Below are 23,785 nucleotides of genomic sequence, written 5' to 3'. Positions count from 1 at the left end.
GTCACATCGTGTACTAAGACTGACGGAAAATGAAAAGTTGTGATTTTCTAGACCGATATGGCTAAGAACTATACTCTCATTCCTGAATAATAATCAAGGAACTTTGTGTAACTGAAAATGGGCAAAGAGGCGAGACGTGGCTGGAGCTGAGTTGACGCGATGACTAACAGACAGCAGACAAACGGCTGCTAAATCAATTGTGCAGAACTTTAAGGCTTTATATAATGTAAATGAATGAGTTATTTAAAACTGATTTTAATTTGACTGTAAACTTTACATAATCACTTGCATAATCAAACATCAAATTTTATTTTCATCTTGCACGTTATTAAATAGGTTGTTTTTGATTAGCTAAAGAAGTCTAATAAACTCCATCCACTTCCTGCAATGTGCGATGTACACTTGCTCTTGATTGGAAACAACCGTTTTGTGTCAGGGGTTGAAAATAAACCCATGAAGTACAAATGCCCTTGGAGTAGCTTAGAAGAAAACTAATGGATTCACCTCGACTCAACCAGGTAATTAAGTGTCCAGATCTTTAATTTTGATCTCAGACCTGAAATTATCAAGAAAATCCCCATTGCAGTACATCCAAAGAGTAAATAACCAGTGACCCCGCGAGTGAATTAAATCGTTCCTCTTAATCTTCATACAGATTATCAGGTGTGGACGCTGCATTTATCACCCACAATTAATTTAACCCCGATGGCTAGAGCAAAATAAACACTGAACTCTATTAAAAATCTTAAATGAAATAAGTTACTATCTCAAATTGAACAATGCTCCCAAAACCAAAGCAGATACAAAAATACACCAGCGAATAAAACACATTAGGACGTTGATTTATTGCATTACAATTCAAGGGAGAACAATATTTTATGCATATTGTGGAATAAAATGTCCAAAAGAAAAATGAGTTAAGCCGCTGCTGTAGTAAAATCTTTAGGTCAGGGGTGTCCAAACCTGCTCCAACCCCAATTAAATGCACCTAAACCAGCTAATCAAGGTCTTACTGGGCCTACTAGAAACTTCCAGGCAGGTGTGTTGAGGAAAGTTGGAGCTAAACTCTCCAGGGCTGTGTCCCGAAATCACCCCCTATACCATCATTCACTATTCCCTACATTAGCCCACTAATATAATTCACTTGAGGGAGTGAAAACTAGTGAGTGAATTCGGACACTAAGTGTGCTGGAAGGGCTGCCGCTTTTGCATAGATTGTGCCTGCTGTTTAGTAATTATTTTAAACTTTTTGAAACAGCAATTGTCAGCTCCAGTAGTAATGACAAGATTTATCTTGAACTCTGTCATGGAAACTATATATAAACCTTAATTTAAAAAAAAAGAAGAATAATCATCAAATGGGAATTTATACCTGTATGATATTATCTGTAGCCACATTAGAACATGGATGAATGGATGATTCATCTGCAGGACCATCTTCTGATTGAGCTCACGACTCAAATAGTGCACTATATAAAGGTATAGGGGGCGATTTCAGACAGCACAGGACAGTGGCCCTCCAGGATTGAGTTTGAACACCCCTGCTTTAAGTAAACCATTATTAGGTGAGCTAATTCTTATTGCTAGACACGAATAAGATTCAGATTTGTTATATAAAAAGGAAAGGTTGAAGAGATTGACTTTTTGAAAGTTTTCATGTCATGGCTTGATCTGAAATTTACGTGAGGAGAAATGACCAGGAAATCAAAAATTTTGTTATGGACCGTATCAAATGACTTTTATTTGGTATACCAAAAGAATCCGTCGGGACACAGATGTTCTTGCGGAAAAGGTCTCGCATTCAAGAGAAGGAAGGCATTGACCAATTCACATCCTCTGAACTGGATTGATACCCAGAATGTCAAAACCTTTGGCCATCACAGCTGCAGTGGCTTCACAGAGGAGCATCCGCCACATGTTGACTTTGACCACTTCCCCTGAGGAGAACGAATTAGAGCAGTCATTAGTCAAACAGCCCATTTTGAATGAGGCAGGTTCATTTCAATCAAATCAACAACGTTCCATTACGGCTTGGTCATTAAAGGTAATTCATCTATCTTAAAATACTTCCCCCCCCTAAACATTAGGAAAAAATGTCCAATGCACTTCTTCTACTACAAAAAGTTACAACACTTCTATTTTAATTTTGGCTAGTCACACTTGGACATAAAAATTTAAAAAAAATAAAAAACTGTGGAAATCCACATACACCTGTAACACATTTGGTGATTATTTCAATGTGCAGATTGTGTGTGCGTGTGTGTGTGTATGTATGTGTGTATGTATGTGTGTGTGTGTGTATATATATATATATATATATATATATATATATATATATTTTATTAGACACATTCTTCTTCTGTTTACCTCCAGGTCTATAGCTAGACTGGCTAACATCCAGGAGGCCGGATTATATTTATATATATATATATATATATATATATATATATATATATATATATATATATATATATATATATATATATATATATATTATTGGATGGTCATATTTGAGCATTGAAAATGTAAATAAAAAAATTAAAAAATACATACATTAAAACTGTTACATTTTCAATTATCAATTCAATGCTCAAATCCTTCTAGCAAGTAGCAGTCCAAGATGTGTGTCTCACTTTAATGTGAGATGCATAAGTAACCTATAAGACACTGTTCGGTAAACTTGATTCAAAATGGTCATTATTTGTGCATTTGGTGACACGGAAATTACATTTTACCTTTAAATCCATGGGCCTTTAAAGCACTGTGCTTAAACAAAAGAAAACCCAAAAGTCCCATAAGCGACAGTCTTTTTCGAACTCATAAAGTACAGCCATTTTCATTAGTCTATATTAAAAGACTAAAGAAGCTGTACGATTCAAGACACAGCTTCATCAGTGCCTAAGTAACTAGTTTTTAATGAGGAGATTCAAATGGGAGAGAAAAACAACAACTAAGGGATTTTCTATCTGATATTGTCCTAGATTAGATTTCCCTCTTCAAATGAATCATTTGTTTTTCGTTAAAACGTATTGTAACTGAGAAAAACAAAGTTATTAAATTACATCTAAATCACAGCTCCTCTATTTAGCATCTTTCATTAGAGTATAAAAGTTTATACTGGCCTATGAGTTGAAACTAAATACATTTCTGGATCATTATTACTCTCCTGACACATCTTCTAAAGAACAAAATTCACATACTCCAAGAACATGAATTTTTTTCAACCATTTAAACCTCAAGGTTCTGGGCATTGAGTATTCTTTTCTTTCTCAGTATGGGGGAGATTTCTGGACCAGCTTTTCCATCATCACTGTCAGTAAAAGTGTGGAGTATATAGATCCCGCTCACTTCTGTACCGTGCTCCCTCAGGGTACCCACCTGTCTGCCGGTCCTTCTCTACGCAGTAGCAGCTGTCGTAGAACTCTGTGAAGGTGGTGGCCAGCTCGTAGAGGTAGTCGCACAGTGTGTGAAGAAGCAGGTCGTCTGTGATCTTCTGCAGAATCTCGGGGAAGCGCAGGATGCACTTACCCAGTTTCCACTCTTTCTCATGGTCCAGCAAGACCTCTGTGGTCTCAGCTGCTTTGCGCAGGGCGGCCTCCTGTATGTTAGCCAGTCTAGCTATAGACCTGGAGGTAAACAGAAGAAGAATGTGTCTAATAAAATATATTATACTTTTCTGCATGGTCAAACTTGGTACATCATGTTTGGTTGTGAGATGAGAGAACCGGTGCTTAGAACAAACCTCACGATGAGCACATTCAGCTTAATTCCGTTAATATTCTAAGAAATTTATAAGGGTATTTTTTAAATGTATTCAACAAATTTTGATGCCATTAAAATGCATTTTAGGGGCTGTTTACATGGCATGAAAAACTTAAGAGTTTTGTTCATTCATTTACACGACAATAGTGTTTTGGGAGCAAACTTTGGAAAACAGGTCAGAAGTCATATGCACTTTTATGATGCTTTTTTTGTCCATTTTGTATCATGACAACCACCGATCACTATGTTTTTAATGTACGGGGGTTGGGGGACACAGAAATCTATCCTTGTGTAGTCCACCGAAGAAACATAGCTTTTGAAGAATACAGATGACAATTTTGATTTTCAACCAAATCTCTTTTGATCAACACAGGACGCAATCAATGCAAATGGCCAAACACAAGATTAACTGTGCACAAAGGAAAGAAAGAAGTTACATGTAACTGTTGCAACAGCTCACATAAATAAGAAAAACATGTAACAAGAAGAATCGCAATGACTAAGTGTCTAAAAGGCTTTTCTGCCAGAGAATTAGAGGATCAGGTTCTATTGGATGCATTCTGGGAAACCAAACACTGAAATTTGCTGCCATGGCCAATTATTATTGTTTTGGCTCCTTCTCCTGTCATTGGCTCTGATTTCCACCTTCACTTTTCCAAATATGATTTTCTGTTACGAATTGTTTTGAACAGCCAACTAAAGACTCTCCAAATGCACAAAAGCCATGAGAGCAGAGGGATTGTGGTACCCTATGCTCCTGACATCAGGTCAACAGTCCTCCTGAGACAGAAGAGCAAGCACAAGGTGATAAAGAGTGAGAAAAATAGAGAACTTGTGCCAAGCATCCACTCAGGCGACAGCAGAAGTAGATCTGTCACAAACAAACACATTTCAGCTAGAAAAACACACTCTGACTGCGCAGCAGATGAATGCGTTCATTCATTCATGTACACAAAACCCCCCTGAGACCCACAAACACATACCATTTCCACACAGCAGCACGGTTAAAACTGCAGAGAACAAATAACCAACAGCCAGTGAAAATGAACTGGAAGGGCCATTCAACAGTGTTCTCACCCATGTGAGAATAAATCAGGCCACCGTTTCCACCACAGACCCATGTAAAGATATCCCAGAAAGCATATATCAAACCCCAGAAGGCCCCACGGAAGCAAGTGAAGCGGGGCCAATAATGTAGACGATAATATAGGACATAAGAAACTCATTCAATGTCCATAGCTTGTTAGTCAACTGAAGAAAAAAACTCTAGACAGAAGCACTTTGCTAAATATGTACTGTATTAAATATTCATCATATTTTTACTTAACCTGTTAGTGATGTCTTCATTATTTATGTATGTTTGAATAAATCTGTCATGAAAACAAGTTTTGACAGCACTGTTTAAATATTTCAAATTGGAGTACAAATTATTTCATTAAATATAGAAACTGCCTTATGTGAAATTTAAATGTTTGTATCTGTGCACATTCTGCTCTCATTTTTTCCAGTATGAGTCATATATGGCTCTAGAAAAAATTAAGAGACCACTTAACATTGATTTCTCAATGTTAAAGGTGGGATAAGTCTTTTTTCAAAACCGTTTTAGAAAAAGGACACGGGCCGAGTGGAATAACAAACTTGTAGCCAATCAGCAGGTAAGAGGCGTGTCTACTATTGATGGTGAGAAGAGCGCTCGCTCTCGCTCTGTGCACGTCATTATTCAAAACACTCGAGTCACACGGACATTAGACGAGAACTAGCCTAATATATGCTGCTTGACTATGTTGTGTGTCATGTTCGCTTGTTAGTCCATTTGCGATCGTATTGTGTCTCACTTCAGCGGTGATAAAGACCCGTTCATTTCCACACCGTATGGAGCATCTAAATCTCCTCACTGTGTGCTTCAAGCATCAGCTCACACAATGTGTCCGACAAGTAAGATACTCCTAATATGTTTGTTTACTCTTTTCATGATCTATATAACCCTTATCCAGTCATAATTGTAATATGTCGTTAGCTGGACTGTCATGTTTGTGTTCTACGGAGTTGTTCATGAGAACAGTTTGATCGCTATCTCTAATCTTGTCATAATTGTAATCAGGGCTCGCAAAATCGCCTGCCCGACGTCCAGGGGCTAATGTGTTTTCCAGTCGGGCTACCAAAATGTATCACCACCCTGCCCGACGGGCTATCTTAAGTAGTGAAAGAATTCCTTTTTTTGATGTGCGTTGTTGACACTCTTGTTGACACGTTATCTGAAGGAAAAATGTGATCGCAGAAGTTGATCCTGCTGATTTGACAGCAGAAAGGTTTTGCTGATCGGTTCCACACCGCACATGCAGAAGCTATGCATACGGACAGCAGGAACAGCGCGCGCTCGCTGTGCTTCACACAGGCAGCATTCGTCGAGCGCAGCTGTACTGCTGCTCAGCTCGTATTGCAAATACAGACGAATATCGTCCATTCTGTCACTTTTCCTGCGTTCTCCTCCGACCCCTGTGTGTCTCGTGCTTTGATTTATGATAGGCAGATTATATATATCTTCTGCAAATACGACCATGTTCCCCTCACACATGCATATGATATGCTGTATAGGTAGTTTACATGATAAAAGTAACCTTAAAGGGGGGGTGAAACACTCAGTTTCAGTCAATCTCATGTCAATCTTGAGTACCTATAGAGTAGTATTGCATCCTTCATATCTCCGAAAAGTCTTTCGTGTTATCATATTTATAAAAGAAATATGGGCTGAACCGAGTCTTTCCGGAAAAACCCGAGCGCCTGGAGGCGTATCGTGTGGGCGGAGCTAAAGAATGACCAGCACACCCAAAGCGGTGACGTCCTCAAGCGTGGAGAAACCCATCTATCTCAGCTAAAACAGATAATGATCCACAATCAAATCTGAGGCTGAAATAAATTGAACAGGAGAAACGGCAACATCAGGATGTCCGTCTTTGTGGTATGTACTGTATTTAGGGGCCTTTGTGTGTCTTTACGCGCAGTTTATGAGGACATGATTCGGTTTATGGACTATTGTATGTGACTAGACCTTAGAGGTAGCAAGCAAAACGGTTTTGCACGTCAGAGTCAGACTAGTGTTATACAGAACAACAATGGAGTAACCGTTAGCGCATTTGAATGACGAAGCACGCGATCGTATCGTTTACTGATGTTTACTCATGCGACGGTAGCCAATAGCAGAGACATTTGAAGCAGTTTTACTCACCGGCTGCTTCCAAAGCAGGACCGAACTTTATCGCTGGGACCGCTCTGTCAAAAACACACTTCTTTGGTATGATTTGGTGAAGTCCTGTGACAGCAGTGACCGTGGAAATCCACTTTGCGACGCGACTGAAGCGATGCCTTGAAGCTTCCCGTCATTTCTGCGTTCAAATCGGTTCAAATGCAGCGCTGCCTTCCCGGAATGCTGTGCTGAAGCGTTGAAGTCGCTCGACGTCACCCATAGGAATAAAGTGGAGCGTAGCGCGTCATAAGTGTTCACGGACGACTGGATCTGCACCTGAGTGTTTACGGCGTGCATTTCCTCTCTCTCCCTCTAGTTACGCGCGCGCGCACCCTACCGGGAGAAGAGCCCGTACAGCCCATACAAGGACCTTCCGCTCTATTTAACGTCAAGTCGAGCCATACTCGAAATAAACTCGCCGAAACTTGTGAGAAACCGGAAGGAGTATTTTTAACACAGAAATACTCCATCAAACGTCCAACATTAGTTTTTGAAACTTTGTCTATGTTTAGGATGGGAATCCAAGTCTTTAACAGAGTAAAAAGCTCAGTATGCATGAAACAGCATTTCACCCCCCCTTTAAAGTTAAAATATGCCTCTAGTTTTAATCATTTAAACGCCTCTGTGTGGGGTGTAAATGCTCTAATCTGTTAACATCGGCGCCGGAAAAAATAAACGCTGCTTATGCCCTGCTAACGTGTGTGTGTGTGTGTGTGTGTGTGTAGGCGCGCATGCGCACGTGAGTGAAACGTGATGCGCGTGTCAGAATAAGGTGTCAGAATACACAGTGCATTGCAGTTTGTTTGTCTATAAGGGTTGCATAGCTGCAGACCAGCCATGGTGCCCATGCTGACTCCATTGCCGAAAGCGTCAACAGTGGGCACGTGAGCATCAGATCTGGAACCCAGATCACTGGAAGAAGGAGGCCTGGTCCGATGAATTATGTTTTCTTTTACATCACGTGGATGACCAGGTGTGTGTGCGTCGTTTACCTAGGGAACACATGGCACCAGGATGCACTATTGGAAGAATTCAAGCCAGCGGAGGCAGTGTGATGCTTTGGTCAATGTTCTGCTGGGAAACATTGGGTCCTATCATCCATGTGGATGTTACTTTGATACGTTCCACCTACCTAAGCATTGTTGCAGAGCATGTTCACCCTTTCATAGAAACGGTATTCCCTGGTGTCTGTGGCCTCTTTCAGCAGGATAATGCGCACTGATACAAAGCAAAAATGGATCAGGAATGATTTGAGGAGCACAACAACGAGTTTGATGTGTAGACTTGGCCTCAGATCTAAACACCCCAACATTGTTTTATTTTATGGCACCAAAAAATTTAAAAATACATTTGAACAGAAAACACGTTCATCAAAGTAGAAATAATAGTATGAACTGAATTAAAAGGGCCCTTTTATGTTTTTTTACATTTTCAACAGTCTGACAACAGTTGCTGTTTTATCATGAAAAAAATAAAGCACTCAAGCGAGTTGTTCTCTATATCGGCACGCACTCCTTGAAACACCTCAATTGCAAAGTGATGAGGCCTGGTTGAGTTGTGCTAGTAGGGTCTTGAAACCCACAACTATATTCAGGGGTGTGACATTTCCCAAACACGCTCGACGAGGTTGACCAACCACAACACACTGGTCCAGCCAACCAATCAGAGCACACTGCACTTTCTGGAAAGAGGGGCTTCATAGGGACTGGAACTAAACTGAGCATTACTGACAGACTGGGAGAAGACGAGCTGCAACAATGTCAAATATGTGAAAAAGAATAGTTTTAACATTCAAATAGGAAAACCTGTTTAAGTAGAAAAAGGGCATAATAGGTCCTCTTGAAAATGCTGAATAAATAAGAATGGGAAAAAAATGAATAGACACGATGACAAAAAAATTGAATGCAGATGCAGACCAATACCCAGCAGGGCTCATTTGATGTGGTTAAAGTTATCCATCACATTGAGGGCTTACCTGATGCGTGTGAAGGCGTAGAGGAGGTAGGCCGCAGTGTTGCCCCTGTCATCCAGCATCTTGTCGAAGGAAAAGACGTAGTCATTGATGCGGTTGTGCGAAAGGTCTGCATATTTAATGCAGCCAAAGGCCACGGCACGCTGAGCCTTTACCAGCTCCTCCGGGGTCAGCACCTGCAACACACACACATGCTTTCAAAATGTGGACCCCTTGTGAGGTTGGAGCAACCAAGACCTTTTGCCACCTTCAGAAAAACAAGTTAGCATGTATGTGCTGAATAGGCAATGAGGATACAATTACCTATGGTTACATTAACAAAACGTAAGTGCAATGGTGTAGCGATGCATAAAGCACTGCTCACACAAATGTCACTTTTAAACCAAGCAGCTTTCTGTTGTTCAGTGTGTGAACAAATTCTGCATGGGGAACTTTTTCGCCTTTGTACGATATTCTGGATCATGTGAATTCTAATTGAAAATGACTGGATTTCGTCCACAAAATTTCGCTGAGCAACACAAATGTGACCATACCTTTTTAGATTTTATACCAGTTTGTATCCAATTAAATGAGAATAAACATAACTAGAATCTCACGGTCCGATCCAATTATGGTTCTAGAAGTCATAATCCGATCTTATTCTGGTTCTGGGAGTCAGGACCTTTTCCCTCAAATTTATTCAATTTATCTGTATTTTTCTTATTTAATGGACCTTATTTAATCATCTAATTTTAATAAGATACTTAAAAAATATATATATATATATATATATATATATATATATATATATATATATATATATATATATATATATATATATATATATATATATATATGAAAAAAAAATGTATATATATATATGAAAATTTGATGTTTATCTGCTTACCCCCAGTGTATCCAACAAGTTCTATGAGATCAAAAGACACAAAACCATCTGTTTTTGTGAGAAGTATTTATATAATTTTTTACCTCAAATACAACGCTATATCCAACAGCCTGGAATGTGCTTTACTTCCAGTAAGGTCAATATGCACGCTCTGGCTCATATATCCAGATGGTGTATATTGACCTTATCTGAAGTGAAGCGCGCGTTCCAGGCTGTTGGATATAGCGTTGTATTTGAGGTAAAAAATTATATAAATACGGCTCAATTTCTCACACAAACTGATCGTTTTGTGTCTTAAGATATCAGTGTGTTGTCATGAGTCACAGGGCTCTTTGTGTTGTCTAAGCATGTTTTTTTTGCGATCATAGAACGTTACCCATTCACATGCATTATATGACCTACACACAGCAACGGTTTAAGTTAAAAATCTTAATTTGTGTTCTACTGAAGAGACAAAGACACCTACACCTACACCTACATTAACACTTTAGTTTAGGGTACATTTCCCAGTAACTAGCTGCTTATTAGCATGCATATTACTAGAATATTGGCTGTTTATTAGTACTTAACAGTATAAAGCACATATTAATGCCTTATTCTGCATGATAGTCTACATCATTTAATCCCACCCAATACTTAAAATTTAACAACTATCTTACTATTAATGAGCAGTAATTAGGAGTTTATTGAGGCAAAAGTTAATAGTCAGAATATAGTGAGAACTGGACCCTAATCTAAAGTGTAAATCATACCCATCCTATGCCATAAAGCCCGCAATTGCCCTTGTACCATCGTGCATCTTAGCTCAGAATCGATTTTGAAATGTTCAGAATTGCTCCAGAATAGGTAAAGAGAGAATCAGTGTTCAGTGTGCTTTAACAAGACCCAATAAATAAATAAAAATATCTTCAGATCAGCAGATCAGATCAAATACTGGCTCTGTCCTACATCACTGGTTCAAACTGATTATGCTCACAGGAACATTTGCAGGATTACACGCCTGCTAACGTTTCTGCCTAATTTAATGCAGCATATGTTACTTTCAATATTCCTGACAAACAAGGCACTTGGCAAAAGTCTGATTGACTTTAGGGAATGGAAGTCTTTTTTTATACTTGGTAATAATAAAATCTATAAAAAAACAAAAAATAAAATAAAAAAAACATTTAAAATGGTATGTGTGTGCCTTTTACAGTTTCCAAGGAAGGCTATTTGAGGACATTTACTTTGCTTGCTTGTGTCTGGAACAATATAATTGTCTTTTTTCAAACTCATTTCCTGTCAGAAGCTCACTCGTTTGTGAGATATCAATCAAGTGAGTGAGGCATTAGGATGCTCTTCATTTCTGAGCACAAAGGAGTTGTGAGTAATATAGGCAGTAATTGTCATTAGCACATCTGGTCTCATTTGAGATCCATTGATCTCTTCTGAATTGAGCTGAAGTACTGAGGCACACAAAAGGAGTTGGATGGAAGCTTTTAGGGTGACATAAGAGGCCCTTGTTTACAACTAGTATGAAGATGTGGACGATACAGACACATACTCGTTTACACCTGGTGTTTTAATCGGTCTCTTTTTCCACTTTCTGTCCTGATTTCTTCGAAGGGAGGGTCTATTGGCGGGTAAATGTATGGGCTTTTTTAGATCTCTCGGTCTAATGGACTAAATAAGCTCATGTAATTTACATATGAATGTGCCTGGAGAAAACAGAAAAACACATGGAGAGTAGCAGCTTTTGTTTGTTAGAAAACAGGTGTTTTTCATCTTCAAACTAAACTTGGATCTTAAGCCGACAAAATTTAAATCCCATCTGGCTAGCGCGCTTCCCATAATCTTTGCGCGTTAGGTCAGTGGGCAGAGAGTAGACGTTTTTTTTGTACTCACATTATTCCACGAGCGCACGAAAGATACGAAAGCAATCTGGCCGAATGAGTTTTAGAGTCTATAAGTGGTCAAAAGTGAATAAGCTCAAAACGTTTTAGACCCTGTTTACACCTGTATTTAGCGATTTCCATTTGCAACCTGATCAACCAAAATACATCTTAACCCTTAAAGTTTAGTTCACCCAAAAATGAAATTGATGTCATTAATGACCCTAATGCCGTTCCACACCCGTAAGACCTCCGTTCATCTTCAGAACACAGTTTAAGATATTTTATATTTAGTCCAACAGTGTATCTAAGTGTAGGCACACTATATGTCCAAAAAGTCAAACTGGGTCACTTTTAAACACAAACTCAAGGACACTTTAATCAGAAGTCAAATATGTGACCACTGATTATCATCTTTGTTGCTATTATTTTATATTGTATATTATTTTGTTTAATTTTACTGTATATTGTTTAATTTTGTAAAGGCTCACTAGGGACGGACATTGAGAATTAGCTTCGGCTAAAATGTTGTAGTATGTAACATTCGTTTATGTGATATACTTGTCCCTACTCAAATAAAAAAAAAAAAAAAAAGAAAGGGAATAAAAACATCATCAAAGTAGTCCATATGTGACATCAGTTAGTTAGTTAGAATCTCTTGAAGAATCGAAAATACATTTTGGTCCAAAAATAACAAAAACTACGACTTTATTCAGTCTTGTCTTCTCTTTCGCGTTTGTTTTCAAACCTCAAATAAAGATTCAAACGGTCCTGAATCAGCGGATTGATTAATGATTCGGATTGCGTGTCAAACTGCAAAACTTCTGAAATCACGTGACATTGACGATCCGAATCATGAATCAATCCGCTGATTCATGACTGTTTGAATCTTTATTTGAGGTTTGAAAACGTCACATCTACGTCGTCAAGCTCAGTCTGAGCCTGCGCAGTTCGCTCAGCCATCAGGAAGTGAGTGCCCCTAGGTTGACTTCATTATTTCGCCGTTGACGTCAATGGGATCGCTCGGTCCATTTCTTTTACTGTCTATGGCTGTTTCCTCTGTCCTAAAAACGGCCTGAGGATTTCCTTGTTCTATGAAGTCCCTCCTTCAGAAACACGTAACGAGTTCTGATTGGGCCAGCGCTTCCAGTGTTGTGATTGGACAGCAGCTTAGCACACTTTGCCCGGGAAGGTCCCGCCTCTTACCATAACGGGGAGATGCAAGCGCTGAATGCGCGCTCTTCTCCACGTGGGAGAGCAACGAGACCACGCCCCCTATTTTGCGTGTTCTTGTGGGCGGAGGGTGAGTCAACAAACAGTTCTAGTGACGTCATTCCTGAAGGAAGTGCAGGGCTGTAGTCCAAACCGGCCGTTCGGTGTAGGCTTTGAAAGGGAACTTCTGTTAAATAAAATATCTCGCTTGGCATTGAACTTTGAGCTTTATAATTTTACAGGTATTATTTATGCTCTAACAGCAACATTACACACTAACTAAAGTTTGAAAGATGGAATCGCGAAGAACAGGACCTTTAATTACTCACCCTCACGCAAGAATTATTCTCATTGCTTCAACAACTGGAGTCAAATGGACTATTTTGACAATGTCTTTACTGCCTTTCAGGGCCTTGAAAGTGGTAATGGCATTGCTGTCTATGGAGGGGAGCTCCACAGAGAGCTCTCGGATTTCATCAAAAGTATCTTAATTTGTGTTCCGAAGATGAACAAAGGTCTGACAGCTTTGGAATGACATGAGGGTCTGTAATTAATGAAATAATTTTCATTTTTGGGTGAACTAACCCTTTAATACCATGTGTAAACAGGGCCAGAAGGTGCTAGTTTCTTTGGAGTTTTTAGGGGCTCACCTTATCTCTCTCCTTCTCCTTCAGTTTATCCATTGATCTTTTCAGACCCTCCTCCAGAAGGTCCATTAATCGCACAGTGTCCCCTGATCGAGTCTTAAACTTTTTCCTAGAATGGAAAGTTCAATATTCAATATATTATTTCTATTATATCTAAAACTAGTGCTACATAAACCACTAGCACTTCAACTACTCACTATTCTGATGACAACTGATCATTCGGTCAATTATTTATTTGATAAACATTCTATTGGGTACCTTTCCAAGCTTTCTCCTTCAAACAATGTTATGGTACAAAATGTCAAAATGAAGTAATTGGAAAAAAAAAGGAAAAAAAAATCTATTCAGCAGATAAACAACCAATGTTCGCATACACATTATCTCCACTGAACACTGAAGTGTTATTATTTTTCATTAATCTTGCAGTAATCCAGTTATCGTTCATATAAAAATACTATTATTTGCATTTCATCAAATCTGACACTGAACAGCAAACATTGCTTTAATCAAAATGAATTCATTCCATTTATTCTACGCTCCATGTAACCAAGTATTCAAAGTTTCGCACTGACAGTGACATTTAATTACACTTGCTGTTGTTTTGAAAAATTGCATTACAAGAATATTTAGAAGAATAAATGGAATATTTGGAACTCTCTTCCCACTGAGATTAGACATGCAGAATCTTTTAGTGTCTATAAATCTTTTTTAAGTTTTTATTAAAACTCTTTTCAGGCTAGCTTATACGTGATTATTCTGTTTTTACATGTCTTTTAAAGTTTTTCCCTATTCAATATATTTTAATTATTGTAAAGTGCTTTGAGATACAACTTTTAAAAGCATTATATACAATTATTATTAAACAAAATAGGGTTGGTAAGATCTTTAATGTCTATGAAAAAAGTCTAATGTTAATTTATATATATATATATATATATATATATATATATATATATATATATATATATATATATATATATATATATATATATATATATAAAATATAAAATGTAATTTATTCTTGTGATGGTAAAGCTGAATTTTCAGCATCACTAGTCCAGTCTTCAGTGTCACATGATCCTTCAGAAATCAATCTAATATGCCGATTTGCTGCTCAAAAAACATTTCTGATTATTATCAGTTGAAAACATGGTAAAACTTTATTTTAGGGTTCTCATGGTTTACAAATAGTTGGAAACATTTGGGATATTGTAAGAACTCAACTGAACAAAATATATAACACTGGCCTGGTGGGTTTTGTATACTTAACTGATTTTTTTTACATAGTGCACCTTTAAAGGGTTAGTTCACCCAAAAATGAAAATGCTGTCATTATTTCCTTACCCTAATGTCCTTCGCACCCATAAGACGTCTTTAGTGCCTTTATGGGAGAGGAAATGACTGGTGTCAATGAAGGCCTTTCTGAGCCATCGGATTTCAACAAAAAAAATCTTCATTTGTGTTCCGAAGATGAACAGAGGCCTTACGGGTGTCGAACGACATTAGGGTTCTGTCATTAATGACAGAATATTCCTTTTTAGGTGAACTAACCCTTTAACAACTACTATCTATTAATAAGCAGTAAATTAGCAGTTTATTGAGGGAAAAAGTCATAGTTAATAGTGAATGTGTTCACTATTACTAAAGTGTTACCAAAAACATTAATATTTTTGTGGAAAACTGATACATTTTTGATACATGATTTTTTACATGAATGGATAGAACAGTGCTTATTTGAAATAGAAATCTTTTGTAACATTATAAACATCTTTACTGTCACTTTCGATAAATTTATTGTGATCTTGCTTAATAAAAGAATTCAAAATGTTTTGTTTTTCACAGAAATGCATTTAAACTACTTTAAGGTCATGTCATGGGTTCATTGTGGCCACCCACAAAGACTCAACTAATCAACAAAGAAATCTGTTGACTATATTTCTTTATTAGTTTTATTCGTTTCTAGTTGTTGCAGAACTATGAGTCATCCTGGTGGAAACATGATGCTGGCAAAAGGTGACTTCCATGCTAATCAATGCACTTACTTGTCCTCCCCGAGCACAACGCCAAAACCAGCATGTTCTACCCGTGTGACCTTGGGATCATACCAGCCTATCAACTGAGCAGCAGCAAAGACCACCTGGAAGTGCATTGCCTGTCGTACATCGCAGTTAATGCCAAGAACAAGAAAAACACACACAGAACATTTAGTTATATGACCATCAATACAAATATGTTCTACAATGTTTAAATCAAGATCCTCCTGATGAATCATTAATTCAATTTTATCCAAAGAAAGCATCTTTCCTATCTAAACAAAGCAGAAATGTAAACTAGCAGTGTTGATAGATGCGAGCAGACCGCGTTTCTGACCTAGACCGCATTAATATTTGAGTAGGTGAGGAATCTATTGCACACATTTATAAACATGCAGAAGTTTGAATTCTGAGGTGTACCCAGCGCCCTCGACCCATGCTGCATGTGTCCTCGGATAACTTTGGGAAGGTTTGTGCCGTTCAAGATTTCCCTAACGCTCTCCACCACACATTACACCATTACATCCTACACCTACACACCTGGCCGCTGTCGGTCACGTAGATGATGATGTCGGCTTTCTCGTCAAACAGACGATTTTTGATGGCAGCCAGATCGGAGGTATCGTAAGTATAACCTCCATCCGATTTGACAATCGTCAGGGGAATAGACTGGCCCGGAGCAAAAACTATCTTCCTGCCCTCGTCCAACTCCACTAGCCCTGAAGAGAGAGAAGAGGATCGGTGGGGAATGTGACTTTGGATGTGTAGTAGAGCTAGGGGCTAAAATCAATCTTAGAGCAACACTGCCCCCCACTGGACATGTGCGATTAGACGTGCAATGCTTTTTTAAAGGAATGTTCTGGCTCAATCAATTATTGACGACTGGCACAGAAAAGACTTGGTTTGTAAAAACAAAAACAAATTGTGTTGCACTCTTAACATTAAACACCTTTTTGGAAGTACAGCCGCTGAATCACGACACTAGTGGATTAAAGTTACATATCAACCTTGCCTGCCCAACGTTATATTCAATCTTTAACTTATGGTGTCAATGTAAACCTTGTTTGCAAGGATAACTGGGACTGTTCAGTTGTCAATTATTTTTGATCTGATCTGCTGTACATAAAACATTAAAATAAACAATAAGCAATTAAAAATAAACAAACACGCACAAAAAAATGAAAATAAATATTAAATAAATTTAAAATAAAACAAACGATACAAATAAAATGAACAAAAAAAATAATTTAATATTAACCAATATTAACAAAAGCAAAATAACTAAATAAATGTTAATCAAATAAAAATAATAAATAAAACAAACATTGATACAAAAAAATAAATCAAGCAAAATAAATATCAATAAACTAAAAATAAATAAACAAATTTTTTATTTATTGATTAATAAAATTATTTTAAAAATTAAATGCAATTAAAATAAGAATAATACAAAATAAAAATGCACACACACTTTCTTTCTTAGAAGTGAAAACAGAATTGCAATCTGGAACTGGAGTCTGTTTATCTGAACAACAAAATATTTTTGTAAAAATTATCGATGCAAAAAAATGCATGCACTTCCCATTCAAAATAGGGGTTTTGTGGCTCCAGATCCATGTGTGTTAAAGGGATACGCCACCGCTTTTTCATATTAAACTATGTTATTCCCTTAACTAAGATGATTTGATACATCCCTCTCTCGTCTGAGTGCGTGCACGTAATCGCTCTGACGCGCGGTGATATTCTGATAGCATTTAGCTTAGCCCACTTAGCCCAGTTCATTCACTATGGAACCAAACAGAGATCAAGTTAGAAGCGACCAAACACTTCCACGTTATCCCTATTTAAATACAGTTACACGAATAGTTGAACAATCAAGTATGATGACATAAAATAAGTGACACTTTTCTAAGCGGGTTTAAAAGGATAACTATAATGTATGGCGGAATAGCACTTCTGAGAGTACTTCGACTCAGCACAGTAAAAAAACCTCTCCTCCTATTGGCGGAAATGAGATAGGGAAGGGGAAATGTGAGGGAGGATTTTTCAGCCGGGACTTTTTACTCTGCCGAGTCGAAGTACTCTCAGAAGTGCTATTCCGCCATACATTATAGATTATGTACATTATTATAACTCCTTTTTAAACCACTTATAAAATCGCCACATTTTATTTTATGTCATCATACTTGATCGTTCAACTATTCATGTAACTGTATTTAAATAGGGAAAATGTGGAGGTGTTTGGTCGCTTCCAACTTGATCTCTGTTTGGTACCATAGTGAATAGTGCTATCAGAATGTCACCGCGCGTCAGAGCGATTAAGTGCATGCACTCAGACGAGAGAGGTATGCATCAACTCATCTTAGTTAAAGGAATAACATAATTTAATATGAAAAAGCGGTGGAGTATCCCTTTAATTTTGAGCCCATCAATATTATGTGTCCCTAAAAAAATTCCAAAAATTAACTTTTAATCCTTAAATATTTCGCACCAACACATCATTACTCAATTAGAAATACATACACACAGGAAATAAAGCAACGTATTAATATTTATTCAATGTCAATAGACTATGATATCATTTTGCAAAGCAAGCAAACAACACATTTTAAAATAATAATAACAATTTACTATTAGTGCCTAAGACAATAGACCATCTGTACCTTTTCCCTCGAACTCTTTCACCACGGCTGTCATCATGTCCTGGTAGTAGGACTCTCCTCTCTCCTCTATGCGAATTTCCAGGCAGTTGTAAATCTTTTGAAACTCTGCATCAGCAAAGTGGACAGAAGAGGAAGGAACAAGACGGTTTAATTACAACAGTCACACCACAGGGAAATCAAATGCAGCACTTTCCTGATTTAGCAAAGCCTGATTGGACAGCATCAGCAGAAAGAAAAAAGAAAAAAAACACTAATTGACCTTCATTAGACAAGCCTCAGTGGGGGAACGAGGTTTGATTAAGGGGTAAAGGTAGATGCTGTCACATCAGAGTCTGGAGCTGCTGTCGCCGGATGGTGGTGAAGGGCATCTGTGCCCTTCAGGTTTAAAATGTTCAAACTTGTTTTAACTAAAAAAAAGTCCTCTGCAATAAATATACATATTGCAGGGAAAATGAGAACAAATGTGTGAGGAATGTACTGTAGAATTAAGTCTAAATGAAAAGCATTTAAAATGCATTTAAATGATACTATACCGGACATGAAAATTCTTAAATGAATTACAATATTTGTAACATAAGTATCACTACTTCAGAAAAACACATAATCCCTACATATCCTAATTTTCTGTCTGTAAGTAATGCGGGTAAATGATGACTCATTGTCGGCAGCATTTTTTTTCTTCTTTTTTTTTTTACTGGTATAAACTGAGAGTCTATGCTTATGTTAACTTACTACTAAGATGTAGTTATACACTGACCTCTACTGTCCTTATACAGTATTAAGCCCTATTCAGACGGTAATTGTTTCTCGTGGGGTCGTAAGGTATTTTCATTCCAAATTCCGAATTACCTACTGTTTTTTGACAAACACCAAGGTCGTGTGGTGATTTAATTGCCATCTGAATGCACATCGCTGAGTTTACAAGAAGAGAGCTTCAAAATGAACTGTTTATATCCTTTTTGACCCCTGCGGAGCACCGTATCATTGCGTTTCACTGTAATTCGGATGCATTTTAAAGCTATAGTCTACAATTGTATTACTGAAATGCTGGAAAGTATTTACAAGAATAATATTTCATCATCTCTCAAAAGAGAAAGAAAAAACTTTTGAAACGAGGTGTTATTACGGCAGTAATTAACGTTATATAGGTTCAATTTGCCGCATTGTATTAACTTATTTCCGCTCATTTTCAAAAAAATTAAATTACATCTTTCTTTTTTTAAACAGGAAATTTAAATAATTAATAATGTTCTATTATTACATTAAATATGATTTTGCTCTTATTATTCCAAATATATATTTTTACAGCAGATGATCATTAGACTGACCACGTAAGCAGTGCTCACCGATCACAGGATCACAAAGCACGCTCCTCCACCATGAATAAATTGCCCTCCGAATGTACGAGTTATATCACTGAGGTGGCATGCACATTTATTTTTAAGGACGTCCACATGAGAAACAATTACCTTACGAATAGGGCTTTAAATAACACTTTTCAAGAACTACTTGTGATCTGAACCATTACTTTCAAGTGAAAAAGATGCTTTTGGTCTAGATCAATAGTACTTTCTGCACAGTGTTTAGGTAACTGTGTATTAGTGATGAATTTTATTACTATATTCACAATAAAAGAGAAGATCGATTATGTCTCAGACATGATAATTAGTAATTAATTGGTAATTAATTGATTTGCCATAATTAGTTCTTAATGAGGCTCATTCAGTATTTATTGATAACCTAATAAGGAATTATATTAGTCCTAAATTTGATATTACATACTGATTATTTAAGCTTGTTTCCATATTAGTTAGTAGTAGTAGCTGAAGTGTTAATGTAGTACTACTCATTTTTCCAGCATTACATCCTGCACTACCTATTAATGACCATTATTCTAAAGTGTTACCAAATATTACTTAACCCTGGTGATGTAAAAAGTGATATTGATACTGACTAAATTTCCATCTGCACTTCTAGGCTTTAATCCCATTGGTGGAATTTTAGGGAAGGCCGTCTGAGTAGATGTGTGTATGAATACTACTTTGAGAAGAAAATATTTTTACCCAATAAAAAATTTAAAATAAATAAAGTGTATACTTTAATTAAATGTGAAATAAATTCAAACTTTTTTTTACATATATTAATATAAATATTTGCAATTATTAATATATTTCTAAATAGTGAATGCTATAAATAAAAAATATTTTTAATACAAAACCTAGCATATAAGTCTGCATTGTCGTTACTATAAAAGCTTTTTATGTCTGAGATGTATCATGTAAATGCTTGATCTGTCATTTAGACTTAAAGGGTTTCGTTCACCCAAGACTGAAATGTATGTCATTAACGACTCACCCTAATGTCGTTCCACACCCGTAAAACCTCCGTTCATCTTCAGAACACAGTTTAAGATATTTTATATTTAGTCCGAGAGCGTATCTAAGTGTATGTACACTATACTGTCCATGTCCAGAAAGGGAATAAAACATCATCAAAGTATCATTAATCAATCCGCTGATTCATGACCATTTGAATCTTTATTTGAGGTTTGAAAACAAACGCGGAAGAGAAGACAATGCTGAATAATTTTTGTTATTTTTGGACCAAAATGTATTTTTGATGCTTCAAGAGATTCTAACTAACTAACTGATGTCACATATGGACTACTTTGATGATGTTTTTATTCCCTTTCTGGACATGGACAGTATAGTGTGCATACAGATACACTGTCAGACTAAATATAAAATATCTTAAACTGTGTTCTGAAGATGAACGGAGGTCTTACGGGTGTGGAACGACATTAGGGTGAGTCATTAATGACATCAATTAAATTTTTGGGTGAGCTAACCCTTTTATTCTGTGGTATTCCTTTACACATTTGTTCTCCTTTTCTCTGCAACTTTTATATTTTTTTAGTTAAAACAGGCGTCATTTCAGCATATGACGAGGTCAAGGTGAGGCACATTTTGAGATTGAGCGTTTTCTGGGCCTGTTGTCTATGAAAGCTTTTCTTTTACTAACAAGGAAGTTTTCAGCTCTGAAATGTACAGGATATTCTTATATCACGATAAACTTCATATATCAAAGGCTTCGAGAGAAAGTTAATTTCTCAATTCATCATCATTTTATTTAAAATGAAAATCTTTTGTACATTATAAACATATTTAATGTCTCTTTTGAATAATATATAATATATCCCTGATTAATAAAAAATATTAATTTCTTGCTAAAGAAAAAAATAATAATGGTAATGTAGTCGTTTGATCTTTGATGTTTTATTCTGCTTCTTTACCAATGAACAATTCACATTTTCCTTAGATATATGAAGCTAGGCAAACTACTACTTATTGCCATTATTGCTGATATTCTCTCCACACTGTGGCAGGCTGTTGTTTCAGAGAATAATTTAACAGTAAATGCCTCTAGAGGGCACGTGCTGTCTGTGGAGGTTTGTAGCAGCATGAATGTGAAAAGGTTTTAATCTATTCAATACTTGATAAAATGAGAATGACATTCTTGGTGTGTGTCATGTGTACCGTTTCGGGAAACGTCACAGATCAGGTTCCAGCCTTTGATGAAGTCTGGGTCTTTGCTCTGGAGTTTAACCACACACTGGTAGGCCCTCTTCTTAAACTCTTCATCCTCATCAAAACGCTTCTTAGACTCCTGATAGAGATGAGAGAAGAAACGTGTTGAACAGCTTTGAAAGGTAAAATATTCAGCTGCACAGGATCAAAGCTCTTACCACTTGTGAAACCAAAATTCTGTCAAAGCCTTCTGTCAAAAGACTGAATATTACAGGGTGCCATAAAAAAACTACTTGAACCACTTAATTTTTGCAGGCATGAAATGGAAACAATAAAACCACAGATTAGAAGTTAAAGCAAGCTACTCCGCAATCGGTATAGTGTCCTATAATTTAAAAAAAATTAAAAAAAGAGTAAAGGTTGTCAAATTTCACGTTCATTTTTTCTCTCCACTGTGTAACAGAAGTTTAGCAACCAAACATTCTGTTGAGTAAGCAAAATGGCTCTGCAAGCAATGAGAAAAGCATCAAATGCATCACAACAAAGAAACTGTGCACAAAGTGTTCGGACAGACCTGCAGAAAACAGCTGATTCGTGCAGTTTGTTGGCATTTTTTGTGAATTTTGACACTATTTCTATGACAGAGCCTGTATAGAAGGAACAGGAAATTATAGGAGAGTTATTGGTTAAAACTTTATTTTAAGGGTCCGTAATGGATGCAGTTGAGCATTAACACTCCACTAGTTGATGATTTACTAAACATATAGTAAAGGCATAGTAGCTATTATTTATGCAGCAGCTAAGCTTACACAAACAAGTAATTAATAATTAACTGACTGTACAATAAATGCCTTTTATGGTTACACTTTTTGACAGTCCACTTTACACATACCTTTGTCACTTTGCATCTCCAACTCTAATTAGAGTTTTAGTTGACTGTTAGGTTAGAAGGGCTAGGTTTAGTTGAATAAGTTGACATAAGCCAAGTCAATAGAATGTCTGTTGGGGAGCCTCAAAATAAAGTGCTAGCAGATATGAAAGGGTTAGTTCACACAAAAAAAATGAAAATTCTATCAATAAATACTTAACCTAATGTAGTTCGACACCCGTAAGAAGTTTTTTTGTTAAAATCCAAATGGCTCAGACTGGCCTTCATTGACACCAATGTCATTTCCTCTCTCAAGGTCCATAAAAGGCACTCAAGACGTCATTACAAAGCCCATCTCACTACAGTGGTCCTACAATAATTTTATGAAGCGACAAGAATAGTTTTTGTTTGCAAAAAAAACTAAATAAAGACTAATATAGTGATGGGTCGGATCATGAATCAATTTGCTGATTCATAACCATTTGAAATCGGCCCATCACTATATAAGTCGATATTTAGTTTTTTTTGCGCACAACAACTATTCTCGTCTGTGTCAATGAAGGCCTGTCTGAGCCATTGGATTTCAACAAAAATATCATAATTTGTGTTCCAAAGATGAACGGAGGCCTTAAGGGTGTCAAACGACATTAGGGTAAGTATATGACAGAATTTTCATTTTTGGGTGAACTAACCCTTTAAGCAGACAGTCTACTAATACTCTAATGACTGCTAGTTGACATAAAGTTGTAATGTTAAGCTTGGTTTATACCGCACGAGTGCAAAGGTGTGTGTGTGGCAAAAATGACATCATTGATGAACCCATTTTGCTTGGCGGCATGAACAGCTTTTTCTGGAAATTTTCGCACAGCTCCGCTTCCGAAGATACACGACTTTGAGGCGAATCTAGCCGAGCATGTACATCTCATCACACCGGCACCCATTTTACGCATGTCTAAATTAGCTGCTTACATTTAAAGAATGAGCCTACACTAGCATAATAAGCCTTTTTAATGAACAAAAGGTCTGTTTAATAAAAATGTCCATGAAGCTAAATGAAAATGCTCAGTGAAATTAGAAAATATTTAAGAGATTGTTCATTT

At 36.9% G+C, this 23,785-nt stretch overlaps 2 protein-coding genes across 2 annotated transcripts in view; one reads left to right on the top strand and one right to left on the bottom strand.

The window, feature by feature from the left end:
* The window catches only part of ublcp1 (ubiquitin-like domain containing CTD phosphatase 1), a 76,821-nt gene that overhangs the window by 14,306 nt on the left and 38,730 nt on the right, over positions 1–23,785 (top strand). The gene's annotated exons all lie outside the window — the stretch shown is intronic.
* Positions 822–23,785, bottom strand: part of rars1 (arginyl-tRNA synthetase 1) — a 34,775-nt gene continuing 11,811 nt past the window's right edge. Inside the window, exons 8-15 of the mRNA XM_067424500.1 lie at positions 21,827–21,956; positions 18,291–18,395; positions 16,168–16,346; positions 15,637–15,746; positions 13,598–13,703; positions 8,982–9,154; positions 3,379–3,626; positions 822–1,937 (exon numbers count right to left, since the gene is read on the bottom strand). Of these exons, the coding sequence (XP_067280601.1) occupies positions 1,828–1,937; positions 3,379–3,626; positions 8,982–9,154; positions 13,598–13,703; positions 15,637–15,746; positions 16,168–16,346; positions 18,291–18,395; positions 21,827–21,956 (1,161 nt within the window). The 3' untranslated portion in view covers positions 822–1,827. The remainder of the gene's footprint in view (positions 1,938–3,378; positions 3,627–8,981; positions 9,155–13,597; positions 13,704–15,636; positions 15,747–16,167; positions 16,347–18,290; positions 18,396–21,826; positions 21,957–23,785) is intronic.

This window comes from Pseudorasbora parva, chromosome 18 (genome assembly GCF_024679245.1).
Source record: "Pseudorasbora parva isolate DD20220531a chromosome 18, ASM2467924v1, whole genome shotgun sequence".
NCBI lineage: Eukaryota > Metazoa > Chordata > Actinopteri > Cypriniformes > Gobionidae > Pseudorasbora > Pseudorasbora parva.
This window is presented reverse-complemented; position numbering and strand designations above follow the sequence as displayed.